Source organism: Nicotiana tomentosiformis, chromosome 5, assembly GCF_000390325.3.
Source record: "Nicotiana tomentosiformis chromosome 5, ASM39032v3, whole genome shotgun sequence".
NCBI lineage: Eukaryota > Viridiplantae > Streptophyta > Magnoliopsida > Solanales > Solanaceae > Nicotiana > Nicotiana tomentosiformis.
In genome coordinates, this window is record NC_090816.1 from 28,067,854 (window position 1) to 28,081,404 (window position 13,551).

Genomic DNA, 13,551 nt, shown 5'->3' on the forward strand with positions numbered 1-13,551 from the left:
CGCATTGATAGGCTTACCTAGTCTTAGAGACTAGGTGTCATCACGACATCCTACAGAGGGAATTTGGGGTCATGCCAGTTAGATTCATGGCTCTTGGTTCTACCATGTATGATGGGTTCATAGCATTGTGGTTGTGGTGGTACTTGTTGAGTTTGCGGGGCGGTTCTCTCATTTGAGTCATTTTCTATTTTGGGTACACTTGAGTAGTTGCTTATTGGTGCACGGATTGCACGGCTTGTGATTCTAGGTAGCATTGGTGTGGCATGTCAATAGGATAGATGGGCTTGATAAATTAATGTCATTGGACCTAGAAAATCGGATTTATTTGCGGTATATTTGCAAGGATAATGTCGCTAATCGGCTTAGAAATTGGCTATAGTTTTTGTTGAAGGAGGGGGAGCCCCATGGCTTGTTGATCTGATAAGTGGTTATGAGTTTCTGCGTGTTTCTTCTATCATTGACAGTGTATGAAGGTTTTAGAACGAGGTTTGTTTGATACGAGGTTTATTACCGGTGCCGGGTTTGTTTTGAGCAGTAATTGTGGTTGGAAATTATTGCTATGAGTATTTGAGTTATGTGGTATTTTATGTGATTGCATCTTGGGCTATGGTTATGGCTTGTTACAGCTTGTTCGGGCTTGTACAGTGTGTGATTGCGAGATTCGGGTCTTGTAGGGAATTTTGGATGTTGGAAATTAGGTTCCATGGTTTATGGGCTAAGGTTGGATTAAGGATCTTCAGTTTGGTTGTGTCATCAAGATTATATGAATATGGTGACGTGGGATCACCCCCGGGTATGTGCGTGGTAAGGTTACACGACAGTTTGATGGCTTCGGAACGACTCTTGGCACGTTCGAGGACGAACGTATGTTTAAGTGAGGGAGGATGTAATGACCTGACCGGTTGTTTCGAGCATTTGTACTTCGCTCGGTAGTTTTAGGGCACGAGTAGCTCCGTATGATGTAGTATGACTTATGTGAATCGTCGGTTTGGTTTTCAGGTTATTCGAAAGCGATTTGGGAGAATGAATTTCATGGTTTAAGCTTTAAGTAGGAAGAGTTGACCAAGTTTGACTTTTGTGAATTTGACCTCGGAAAGGAATTTTGATGGTTCCGTTAGGTCCAGATGGTGATTTTGGACTCGGGTGTATGCCCGAATTTGTATTTGGATATTTCTAGAAGGATTCAACACTAATTGGCGAAAGTTGAAAATTTGAAGGTTTGAAAAGTTCATAAGTTGATCGAGAGTTGACCTTGTGGATATCGGGTTCAGATTGTGGTTCCGAAAATTTGAATAGCTTTGTTATGTCATTTAGGACTTGTGTGCAAAATTTGAGTTCATTCCGAATTGATTTGATATGTTTCGGCGGAAGTTTTGGAAGTTGAAAGTTGAAAGTTCATTTAAGTTTGATTTGAGGTGTCATTCGTCGTTTCAATATTGTTATGCGTGATTTGAGGCCTTAAATAGGTTCGCGTTGCGTTATTGGACTAGTTGGTATATTCGGGGGGGGGGGGGAGGGGGGTCCTGAGTGGCTCGGGTGAGTTACAGACGTGGTTCAGATCATTTTCCCTCTTGTTGCCTTGTTGAAGAGTTGCTGGTACCGGTGTAGCCGCATCTGCGGAGTCTTGGCCGCAGAAGCGACTTCGCAGATGCGGGCTGTCCATCGGAGAAGCGAGAAGAAGCTAGGTGAGGAACATCGCAGAAGCAAAGATTTGGGGTACATGTGCAGATGCGCAGGTGCAAAAGGATGAAGTGCAAAAGCGAGGTCTTGCACAGGTGCAGATGATGGCTCGCACCTGCGACATCGCAGAGGCGGATATTTTGTCTGCATGTGCGGCTAATTGTTCGCAAAAGCGAAGATGCCTGGGCAGAAGTTATAAATCAAGGGCTTGACTATTTTATTCACATTTTGAATTGGGGAGCTCGGATTGGAGCAATATTTTAGGCGACTTTCACCACAAGGATTGGGGTAAGTGTTTTATACTCAGTTATGAATATATTTCGTGATTCTATCTTCATTTTTATTAATTGGATTATGAATTTTAAAGAGAAATTGGGGGGTTTTAGCCTAAAGTTTCATATAGTGAGTTTTTGAGTTTTGAACATCGATTCGGAGTCGGATTAGAGTGAAACTAGTATGGTTGGACTCGTAATTAAATGGGTTATCGGATTTTAAAAGTTTCGTCAAGTTACAAGGTGGGCCCGGGTTGGACTTTTAGGTTGATTTTGGGCTTTGATTAAAGATTCGACCTTTAGCGATTGGGTTTGTTTTCTTTGGCTTTATTTGATGTATTTGAGTTGCTTTTGGCTAGTTTCGAGCCGTTCGGAGGTCGGAACGCGCGAGATGCCCTTTTTGGAGCATCTCTTGGCTTACTCGGTATTGGATCTGGCTTGTTCGAGGTAAGTAAACTTCTAAGCGTGGTGTTGAGGGTATGAACCCATGAATATACGTGATAAGTGTTTGGTGTTGAGGTGACGCACATGCTAGGTGACGGGCGTGTGGACGTGCACCGTGTGAATTGTGACTCGGTTATTTCTGTGGTACTGTGCAGTTACCTAATCTTATTTGTATCTATGAAATCTCTATGTGTTAGAGTAATTGAGTTGTGATCCATGTTAGAAACCATGTCTAGGCTATATGTTTATCCTCTTGGGACCCACTGAGGTCATTTTTGTTGTTGAGTTATTTGCTTACATTGCATTTACATACTTAGTCATACGCATTCATTTGCATATCATATCTTAGTCTATGTTACCATTTATTGATACATCACATCATCATTTTGGGCTGATTTTCATGACATTGTGAGCTCGAGAGACTAGAGAGATTGATGACTGAGCGAGGCCGAGGGCCTGATGGTGAGGATATTGATGGGATCGGGCTGCACGCCGCAACATGTTTTTATTGATTTATGCCATGATTGGCTTGTTATAGCGCTTGGGTTGAAGGAGTCCCTCCGGAGTCTGTACACACCCCCGGTGAGCACAAGTACCTACTGAGTGCGAGTGTCGAGTGATTGGGATGACTGAGTGACTGTGAGGACTGAGTGACTGGGAGGACTGAGTGAATTGATACTTTAAGAGTATGCATATGGTGTATCACTGAGTTGCATTGCATTCTACATGCACACTTGACATACAAACATAGAGATGCATTTTTCCTCATGTTGTACGATATTACGTCATTCATGACTTCACATACACATTGACATGTAGGCATAGAGATGCACTTTCCTTATGCCATTTGAAAATGAACAGTTACTTGTTGAAAGTTTTGGGAAAAATTACAGTTTTACAAACGTACTTATATTTTGGTGATTTCTGTAAAAGATTTGGGTTTTCAGTGACATACTTGAAAAGCATGCCTATATTCCGGAACTGTAAACGAGCTAAGCACTATATCTCTGAGTTACTTCTTTTATCACTTTTATTATGTTGTTATGAACTGTTGTTGGCTATTGGTGTTGGACTCCGACATTTGTTCCAGCTCATCACTACTTTCAACCTAAGGTTAGGTTTGTTACTTATTAAGTACATGGGGTCGGTTGTACTCATACTACACTTCTTCACCTTGCGTGCAGATATTGGATGTTGATGTTGTTGTGCACGGCAGGAGCTGAATTTGAAGATGTACCTACATTCCGGTCATAGCTGCCTCTTGATCTTGGTAGCTTTAGAATTTTAATCTGCTCATGTATATTTCAAATATATGATGTACTTTATTTCATACCAACTTTGTAAATTCTAAATCTTAGAAGCTCATGATTTGTACTATCAGTCCTTGAAAAATTTGTTTTGTATAAAAGTGGTGTATTATCATTTTTTTCTTAATAAATTTTATTAAATTGGATAGTTGTTAATTGTCTTACTTGACAGGTTGGGTTAGGTGCCATCATGACTAGGTGAATTTTGGGTCGCTACACTTTATTGCTAAAGCAAAGACATTTGATGATTTTCTTATTGAATGGACGATTAGGTGCCCTTGTGTGAAATACAAGTGTGTTAAGTTATTGGGTCCCGATATTGTTAATGTTCATCTGTATAAGAAGGGGTTTATAGAAAATTATTATATGTGGACTGTTCATGGGGAGAGTCATGCTAGTGTGGATGTTGTTGATTTTTAGAATTCTTTTGGTGGTGATGAAGGTAGTCCCATAGCGGAGAATATTAATGCTGAAAATTCTAGATTTAATGAAATGATGAGGGATGCTTTTGATATGTTCTCTGGGGCTCAATCCGAATTAAATGATGAGGCTAAGAGCTTCTTCACGCAGTTAGAGGAAGCTAGTTGTCCGCTTTATGAAGGCGCAACGCATTCCAAATTGCCTATTGCAGTTAGATTACTAAGTATTAAATAGGATAATTCTATTTCTCAAGCAGTCATGAATTCTATCATTGGCCTATGATTGAACTTAATCCGACCAAGATTGACCTGCCCAAAGATTTTTACACGATAAATAAATTGATTTCCAAGTTAGGTCTTTCATCGGAGAGGATTGATTGTTGTGAGAAATGTTGCATGTTATTCTATAAGGATGATGCAACTTTAGAAAATTGCAAATTTTGTAACTAGTCGTGTTACAAAGTAGTCACAAATGCTAAACAGAAGAAGGTTCCAGTGAAGGCGATGCACTACTTACCCCTTATACCAAGGTTAAAGAGGTTGTATGCATCAATGAGTTTCGCTCCTCATATTAGATGGCATTATGAACATAGAAGGCCAGATGGTGTGTTATGTCATTCGTCAAATGGAGAAGCGTGGAAGCATTTTGATAGTGTGTTCCCAAACTTTGTCGGTGAGCCGAGAAATATTAGGCTGGGATTATGTGCTTATGGATTCACTCCATTTGCAGTGTCTGCTGCACCATATTTATATTGGCAGTGTTTGTTACGTTGTATAGTCTGCCGCATGAATTGTGTATGACAAGTCAATATTTTTTTCTAACTTATATTGTTCCAGGTCCACGCAATCCAAAAAAATTAATTGATGTATACATGCAACCCTTAATTGATGAGTTGAAGTTATTGTGGCATCAAGGTGTGGAAACATATGATGTATCAACTAAACAAAACTTCAGACTACGTCTTGCTTTGATGTGGACTGTAAGTGATTTTTCTACTTATGAAATAATGTTCGGGTAGTCAATTACCGTAAAGTTAGCTTGCCCGACTTGTATGGAAGATATAAAGGCATTCACTTTGAAACATGGAGGCAAGAACACATGGTTTGATTGTCATCGTCACTTCTTGCCAATGGATCATGAGTTTAGGAGAAATACTAGTGCATCTATGAAGAACAAAACTGATTTTGAGGAGCCACCGCATGTCTTGTCGCCTGAAGAGATTTGGAACAGAGTTATGAATCTACCTAAGGTAACAGAGTATCCATTGCCTAATAAGATATCGGGATATGGTGTAACACACAACTGAATAAAATAGAGCATATTTTGGGAGTTACCTTATTAGACGCATAATCTTCTTCGGCATAATCTTGATGTAATGCATATCGAGAAGAACTTTTTTGATAACTTGTTTAATAGTGTGATGGATGTGAGCAATAAGACAAAAGATAAGTTGAAGGCCAGGATAGATTTGAAAGAATATTATAGGCGGGCTGAGTTGTACTTAACATACTTGAACGACAAGATTCGGAAGCCTAAGGCCAGTTACACATTCACTTTGGATGAGAGAAGAGAGATTTGTGATTGAGTTAATAATTTGAGGATGCATGATGGGTATGCATCAAACTTATCTAGGTGTGTTGACATAAAATAAGGGAATTTGACGTCTATGAAAAGCCACGGTTGTCATATTTTTATGGAATCTTTCTTGCCTATTGCATTTAATGCTTTGCCTGATAGTATATGGAAGCCCATCACAAAGATAAGTTTATTTTTCAAGGAGTTGTACTCTAGCACATTGAGGGCGGAGAACCTAGCTTACATGGACAGTAATATTCGCTTAACTTTAAACAAGTTGGCGAAAAGTTTCCCGCTAAATTTTTTCGATGTCATGGAACATCTTCCAATCCACCTTGCGCAAGAGGCACGGCTAGGAGGGCCAGTTCAATGTATGTATCCCTTCGAGAGGTAATTATCTTTAATCAATTATTCTTACGTATTTTAGTTAAATATTATTTCATCTTAAAATCGTGCTATACAAGATGATTGGCAAATGTAAGCGGACCGTGAAAAATATATCAAGGATTGAGGGGTCGATATGTGATGCATATCTGGATAGAGAAACTTCTTATTTCTGTTCATATTATTTTGAACATGACGTGCCATGTTTAAGAAATGAACCTGATCGGCATGATGATGGTGGCAATACCAATCTATTGGCACCACCCTTTTCCATATTCAATCAACCTGGAAAAGGTGGTCCAAAACGTAGTCCAACAAGATTATTGACTAAGATGGAGCTAAAGTCAGCTACAACAAATGTTCTACTAAATTGTCCCGAAGTCCAACCTTATTATACGTAACTGTAAATTTATATTACCGACTTACATTCAATCTCAATTATCAATCATTTTAACTAATAAAAGTTTTAAATCTGTCGGACAATTGGTTTGTGGGTACATATGGGCATGAGCATGTTTATCCTAAGTTTACAGAATAGTTTAAACACTTTGTAAGTAATAGCGAAGTTTCTTTCAATGCAAATTATTATCAGTTGTACTTACTTTTTAATTTCTAATTAACTGTTATATATTGGGTTCGATCCAGGTTCATAATCCATATAATGGCGTAAATGATTCATTTTTACGTGATATTGCTTGGGGACCTAGCCCTAAGGTCAAAATAATGTCTAAGTACTCCGTCAATGGGTACAAGTTTCATATAGAAGAATAGTCCAAGGGAAAAAAACTAATAATAGTGGTGTGTGTGTGTGTGAAAACTGATGGTGATGTTGATTATTATGATGTGCTTCAACAGATATTAGAACTCGAGTATAGTGTTGGTTGGCCGAAGAAAAAGTTAGTACTCTTTCAGTGTAAATGGTATGATCTAACACCTGCTAGAGGTACAAAGATGTATCTTCTGTATAAAATAGTTGAAATAATGCACACAGGGAGGTATAGATGTAGTGTACCAGAATAACATTTCAAGCATTGAAGCAATGGTGGATGGCGAACTAGCAGGTGAATTGCAGGATAGTGAAGGCCTTTATGAGGAATTCGAGCCTTCAGTTCTTAGATCAAATCAAAGTGAGTATGAGGAAGGAACATCAATGGCAAATGAGGATGGAGATTCAAGTGATGAATATGAAGCAAGCAAGGATGAATAATTATATAATGAAAATGAAAAAAGCGATGATGAAAATGAATATGATCAGTATGAAGAAAGCGATGATGATTGAGTTGTTTGTGTGTTTTATGACTTGTTTGATTTCTTATGTTATTCCTTATGTTATTGTTTTATTTTTATATCTTGTTAGACTTTATATATGTTCTTTTTTTAGTTGTTATAATATGTAGAAGAATTTCTTTATATTATTACCTGTTGATTTTTTTTATTATTATATTTTATTTTACTTAAATTGTACAGATGGCTTTTAAGGGTAAAGAACCGAAATAATCTAAGAAGAAAAAAATACTTTGTCATCCATGAGTGATCACATTCCTTCACACATGCCTAGGATGAGTCCTACTCCTAGTTTTTCTTGTCCTTCTCAGTCGACGACTTCATTACCACCTGAGTTTTTCAGAGTTCCCCTCCCCTCCGGCTAGCATAGTACAATATTATTCTATGCCGACCCAGGGTGGTTCGGCCTCCACTACTATTAATTTTATCCCCACGCCTAATTTGTCACCTTTAAGTTATCGTGTCCCTGCTAGTCAGCATGATGGATCACCATTGATTCCATCCCAGGGCGGGCATTATAGTCAGCATGATGGTTCATGTTTTGTTCCTGCATCATCGTCCACTCCATTATCATCTCCATCTCATCTTCTCCTAGTATTGTTTGACTGGATATTGGAGGATCTCAGGCGGCTGCATCCCCATCTACTAGTACTGCTTCAGTTGCTCCTTCACAGAGACAGTATGCTGGTGGGACTGTAGAGTACGATCATATGCATTGATTGATAATCGTACCCCATGGGGACGGATAAGTAATTTTTTAATTTTTAATTATTAGAATAAAGATCTAAATATATTTAATGAATGTTTATTTTACATATAATGCAGGTTTTTGCCATAGAATAAAGATCTACATAATTTTGCCATGGAAGCTGAAGAGTGAAAAAGCGAAGGCAAACAGAGCATCCAGTAAGGGTGGCTCGTTGTACACCGGAGGTTCAATCGGTTTTGTTGCCCATCAATTGAGATTGGTAATTTATTTATAAAATTTTTTTTAGCTTTACTTATATGAGATTCAAATAATAAAATCATATTTTTGATTTTGAAAGGAAAAGGTACATGGAGGGTGTGTTTCGTGCTACTGTCTTCGAGGAGACACATAAGAAGAAGAAGAAGAAGGATGGTACAAGAGAAGAATGGGTCGAACCGCGTGCATCAGAAACTTATATAAGATTCTAAATTCAATACTGCTTTTATTCTTTGTTAAGATTAATTCGCTTATATAATGTTTGCCAAAAATATTTCGGAAAGGGTATCAAAGAAGAATAGAGGAGTGGTAACAAACTCATCCCGATTCTCAACCGACGCCCGAAGATATGACTTCGCTATGGACACAGGCAGCCGTTGGAGTAAATAAAGGTATAAAATATTTTATTAATTTTTTATATATGACTTCGTTTTAAAATTATTTTGCACAAGTTATATGTTTCTTCTCTTGCTCATTTAATTTTTTTTTAATTTCTCATAAAAATAAATAAAAGTAGATACTACAGACTTAGAGTGCAGCCGTCGTATAGTCATCCAACCGCATTATTTAGTGGTGCTTCTGCTTCATCTGAAGAAATCGAGACTATACAGATGCAAATCAATTAATTGTCTCAATAATGGAACAATGCTCAAGAAACAATAAGTATGATGCGTACATTCATGGCAAACCATGAAAAATAACGTCATTCAATGGAAGAATCTAACAATGAGGGGACTGAAACTGATGAGGATCGGTAGTAATTTGGATTGTGTAATAGGATGTTTAGACTTGATTGATTGTTGTAAAACTTTGTTCCTTTTAGACTTGGTGTAATGTTATTTTGGTTGAAAGCTTTAGATTTTTACGTGTTTTAATAGAATAGATGGTTTTGTTACGTTTAGACAAGTTTGAAACTTGTTGTTTAGGTTTTATTGATAGAATATTTGTGACATAGGCTGTTGTGTGTTAGTTATTTGATTTGGCAGGGGGTGTGGCTTAAAATACAGGCTGTATTTTACCAAATTTTGTGACTGATTTGGTCGAAAATTGGACCTGAAAATCCCTAGATTTGAGGCTGAAGTGGTTGAAAATTTAATTAATTATTTTTTAATTTCTTAATTTCCAACTGATTCGGTCGAAAAATTTATATAAAATAAAAAATAATAATTAAATTACCGACCAAATCGATCGGAAAATTTATTATATAATTAATTTATATTAATAATAATGTAACTGAATCAATCGCAAATATACCGACCAAAGTGGTCGCAAGCATTTCATCCGGTTAACTGCACAATTTTCGTTTGCGATCAAAATGGTCGGAAATTTGCGTCCATCATTTTTCCGACCACTTGAAATCCGTCGGAAATTAGAGATTTTCGACGGATTTCGTGATCGAAAATTTGATATTTTCTAGTAGTGGTTAGCCCTCTCCCTGCCCCCTGTCCCCCCACCCTATATATAGTAATCCAATTATAAGAGAGAAATTAAAGTATATGAAAAGTTAATGTCACCGCAACTTGCATATTTTAAGGTCTTCCAATGAATGATGCCTAAAATAAAGAACACGAACTTCTCTTGAAAAGCTGAAAATAATAAGGTTTTTAAAAATTACAACACTCCAATAATCATGGGGCGGACCCATGTAGGGTCAAGAGGGTTCAAATGAACCCGCTTCGTCGAAAAATAACACTGTATATATAAGTATATTTATATTTCTAAGAACATTTTATGTATAAAAATTATTTTGACCCCGCTTAATACATTGATGACGAATAGCCTGTTGGCAAAGTGGGTTCAAATTTTCCCCAAGGTTTTGAGTTCGAAACCAGTCAGAATTCTTTTTTTTTTAATACAATTTTTCTATTTAAATACGACGTCGTTTATGTCTAAAATACAGTGACCCACCCCATTCCCAAACTAACAGCCCCAATTCCGAAACCCTTCTCTGTTTCTCTGCATATTTCATAAAAAATGCTTGTTGTCTCTCTCTGTCTCTCTCCCTTTCTCTCTCTCTCTACTGAATCTTTTAGTTCAATTTCAAGGTCATATTGCTTCCTTCCATAGCTGTCTCCTGCCATTAGCCTCTCACTCTCTCACCATCAACTATCACCATCAGGTTTCTCTCTGATTTCTAATCTTTTTCTTGTACATATAAATTAGGTCTATCTTATCATTAAGTGATTTAGGAATGACTAATTGACTATAACACATTGGATTCAGACTAATTTTATTTTCTAAGTGTATGAGTGTATATGTGTTTGGCTAACTGTATTATATAGGTGTTCCTTTCAATTAACTCAATGATTCCATGATATAAATAATATGCTTTAAAATACTTGCCCATCACTAGAAAATACATTGCTGATTTTTTTATTTGTTCTCTTTGTTGCTTCAAGAAAAGTTATGATGAAAACAATAATTCCTGTAAAGACATTTTGAACTTCCAAAGTTGTGGTCCAAAGCTATTTAATGATGATTAAATTCTCATCTAACTGTTTTATAATATAATGATATGTAAAATAAAAAAAAATTAAATTATTGGTGAAGAATGAATAAATATTAGTTTAAATTTAAGTTAAATTAAATTATTCTTCTAATTCGAATTCTAATTTGGTAATCCAGTTTATGTTACAATGAAGAGATTTTATCCTCCGGTATCTTCCAAGTTGCCACAATCAAGTTCATCCTCTCTAATTGTTACTCCCGTAGAAGAAAATTTGAACCAATTAGTAGAACAACCTCAAACCTCTAAAAAAACAAAGACAAGGAATAGATCTCGATTCTTTAAAGACTGATCCAAAGGAGAGATTACCCATTAGAGACTTTCATCCAAATGAGCGTGATGAGATTAGAAGAGAATACCTCCGAAGAGGTCCTTGCCAACCCCGATATCATAAGTTTTCTCAAAGAGATTTTTCGGGCTTAAAGCGTCGTTTCAATCCTAAATGGTTTAAAGGATATCATAATTGGTTGGAGTATAATGTGATTGAAGATGCGGCTTACTGTTTGTATTGTTACTTATTTCAAGATGAAGGCATTCATCAAGGTGGAGGTGATGTATTTTCAAGTTTAGAATTTAAGAGCTGGCACAAAAAGAACAGATTAGATATGCATGGGTCGAGCAGTATTCATAATCAGGCAAAAATGAAATGTGAAGATCTATTAAAACAAAGACAGTCAATTCAAACTTCATTTGATAGGCAATCCACTCAAACCAAGCTCGGATACAAAATTCGCTTGAAGGCTTCAATTGAGGTGGTGAGACTCCTATTGAATCAAGGATTGGCATTCCGTGGACATCGTGAAGATGAATCATCATTAAACAAGGGTAACTTTCTTGAGATTCTTTCATGGTATACAGAGAGGTGCGATAAAATTCGTGATCTTGTATTGAAAAAGGCTCCAAAGAATGATCAGTTGACTTCTCATAAAATTCAGAAAGACATTATCATTGCATGTAAAATTGAAACAGTTAAAGCAATTATGGACGATCTAAATGGAGAATTTTCTGCATTGCTAGTTAATGAATCATGTGATGTATCACGCAAAGAGCAATTAGCTATTGTCATGCGATATGTTAATAGATGCGGATATGTGGTGGAATATTTTATTGGGATCTTTCATGTTCGTAATACTACTGCTTTGTATTTAAAGAAAGCAATTGTTGATTACCTTGCTCAACATTCTTTGAGTTTATCTTATGTGCGTGGACAGTGCTATGATGGAGCAAGCAACATGCAAGGGGATTTACGTGGCCTCAAAACTTTGATTCAACAAGAAAGTAAATCTGCGTATTCCATTCATTGTTTTGCACACCAATTTCAATTGACTCTTGTTGCGGTATCCAAAAAGTATCTTGAAGTGGGAGAATTTGTATTGTTGGTTTCTAATGTATTGAATATAGTGGGAGATTCTTTTAAACGTATGGATGATCTTCGAGAATCTCAAGCAGAAAAAGTTCAAGAGGTATTAGACATGGGTGAACTTGAAACTGATAGGGGTTTGAATCAAGAACTTGGTCTTGCTAGAGCTGCTGATACTCGTTAGGGTTCGCACTACAAATCTTTTAAAAACTTTATTTCTATGTTTGGCTCAATTATTGATGTTCTTGATACTATCGTTGTTGATGCCCGGACTTTAGAAGAAAGAGATAAGGCAAAGGGATATCTTAGCACTTGTCAAACATTTGAGGTTGCTTTCATGTTGCACCTAATGAGAGATATTTTGGGGATTACAAATGAGCTTAATACATTCTTACAAAAAAAGGAGCAAGATATTGCAAATGCTATTCTACTTGTTGAAGTGGCAAAGAGACGGTTGCAAAAGCTAAGAGAAGAAGAATGGGATTCACTTATTGATAAGGTATCTGCATTTTGTGTCAAGTATAATATTTTGATACCAAACTTTGATGACCTCTACGTTAACTCTGGAAGATCTCGACGTAAAGTTGATGATTATACTATTTTACATCACTATCGTGTTGATATATTTTTTAAGATTATTGATTAGCAAGTTCAAGAACTCAATGCTCATTTTAATGAGGTGACAACGAACTTGCTTGTTGGAGTAGCTTGCTTAAATCCAGTTGACTCATTTTTCAGTTTTAACATAAACAAGATATTGAGGATGGCTGAATTGTATCCTGATGATTTTGATGAGAATATAACGGTTACACTCAAGAATCAGCTTGAAACTTATATTGTTGATGTTCGTGATGTTGATGAGAGGTTCTCAAATCTACAAGGACTTGTTGATCTTTCTGAAACACTAGTTAAGACAAAGAAGCATTTGAATTATCTATTTGTGTTTCGCCTTGTGAAATTTACTTTGCTTCTATCTGTTGCCACTGCTACCGTTGAAAGAACTTTTTCGGCGATGAAGTTGATCAAGAGTGAATTGCGAAACCGAATGAATGACGAATTCATGAGCGGTTGTTTGGTACCTTATGTAGAAAGAAAAATATTTAATACTATTTCTAATGAGACTATTATAAATACGTTTCAGGAAATGAAAACTCGTAGAAGACAGTTGTAATGATATATTTTAATAATATATTTTTTTGTTGACCTCTTTATATATTTGCTTCTTCGTATTTTGAATCCATTTGATAAAAATCATGGGTCTGCCACTGGCAATAATGATAGTGTGTGTATACTAACAATGAGAAACATATAATCAATGCAACGATGGGGTAATGTGATTGAGTATTTGTGATTTA

General features: G+C 36.5%; 2 protein-coding genes across 2 annotated transcripts; both read left to right on the forward strand.

Annotated features, from left to right (window-relative positions):
• Nucleotides 1-7,750: 7,750 nt before the first annotated feature.
• LOC104108909 (uncharacterized) lies at nucleotides 7,751-12,380 on the forward strand. The gene is made up of 3 exons (XM_009618062.2): nucleotides 7,751-8,045; nucleotides 8,192-8,334; nucleotides 11,124-12,380. The coding sequence occupies exons 1-3, from the start codon at nucleotides 7,751-7,753 to the stop codon at nucleotides 12,378-12,380; spliced, it is 1,695 nt and encodes a 564-aa protein (XP_009616357.2).
• Nucleotides 12,381-12,416: 36 nt separating this feature from the next.
• On the forward strand, nucleotides 12,417-13,367 carry LOC104108910 (uncharacterized). Its single transcript, XM_009618063.1, has 2 exons — nucleotides 12,417-12,695; nucleotides 12,843-13,367. The coding sequence occupies exons 1-2, from the start codon at nucleotides 12,417-12,419 to the stop codon at nucleotides 13,365-13,367; spliced, it is 804 nt and encodes a 267-aa protein (XP_009616358.1).
• Nucleotides 13,368-13,551: the final 184 nt, after the last annotated feature.

Bases quoted from the DNA above. Each gene is read 5' to 3' on its own strand.
- LOC104108909 (XM_009618062.2), top strand. From the start codon at position 7,751: ATGCCGACCCAGGGTGGTTCGGCCTCCACTACTATTAATTTTATCCCC. The intron at 8,046-8,191 runs GTATGCTGGTGG...CATATAATGCAG, and splicing joins GTTGCTCCTTCACAGAGACA to GTTTTTGCCATAGAATAAAG. The intron at 8,335-11,123 runs GTAATTTATTTA...GATTCTTTAAAG, and splicing joins TTGCCCATCAATTGAGATTG to ACTGATCCAAAGGAGAGATT.
- LOC104108910 (XM_009618063.1), top strand. From the start codon at position 12,417: ATGTTTGGCTCAATTATTGATGTTCTTGATACTATCGTTGTTGATGCC. The intron at 12,696-12,842 runs GTATCTGCATTT...ATTATTGATTAG, and splicing joins GGGATTCACTTATTGATAAG to CAAGTTCAAGAACTCAATGC.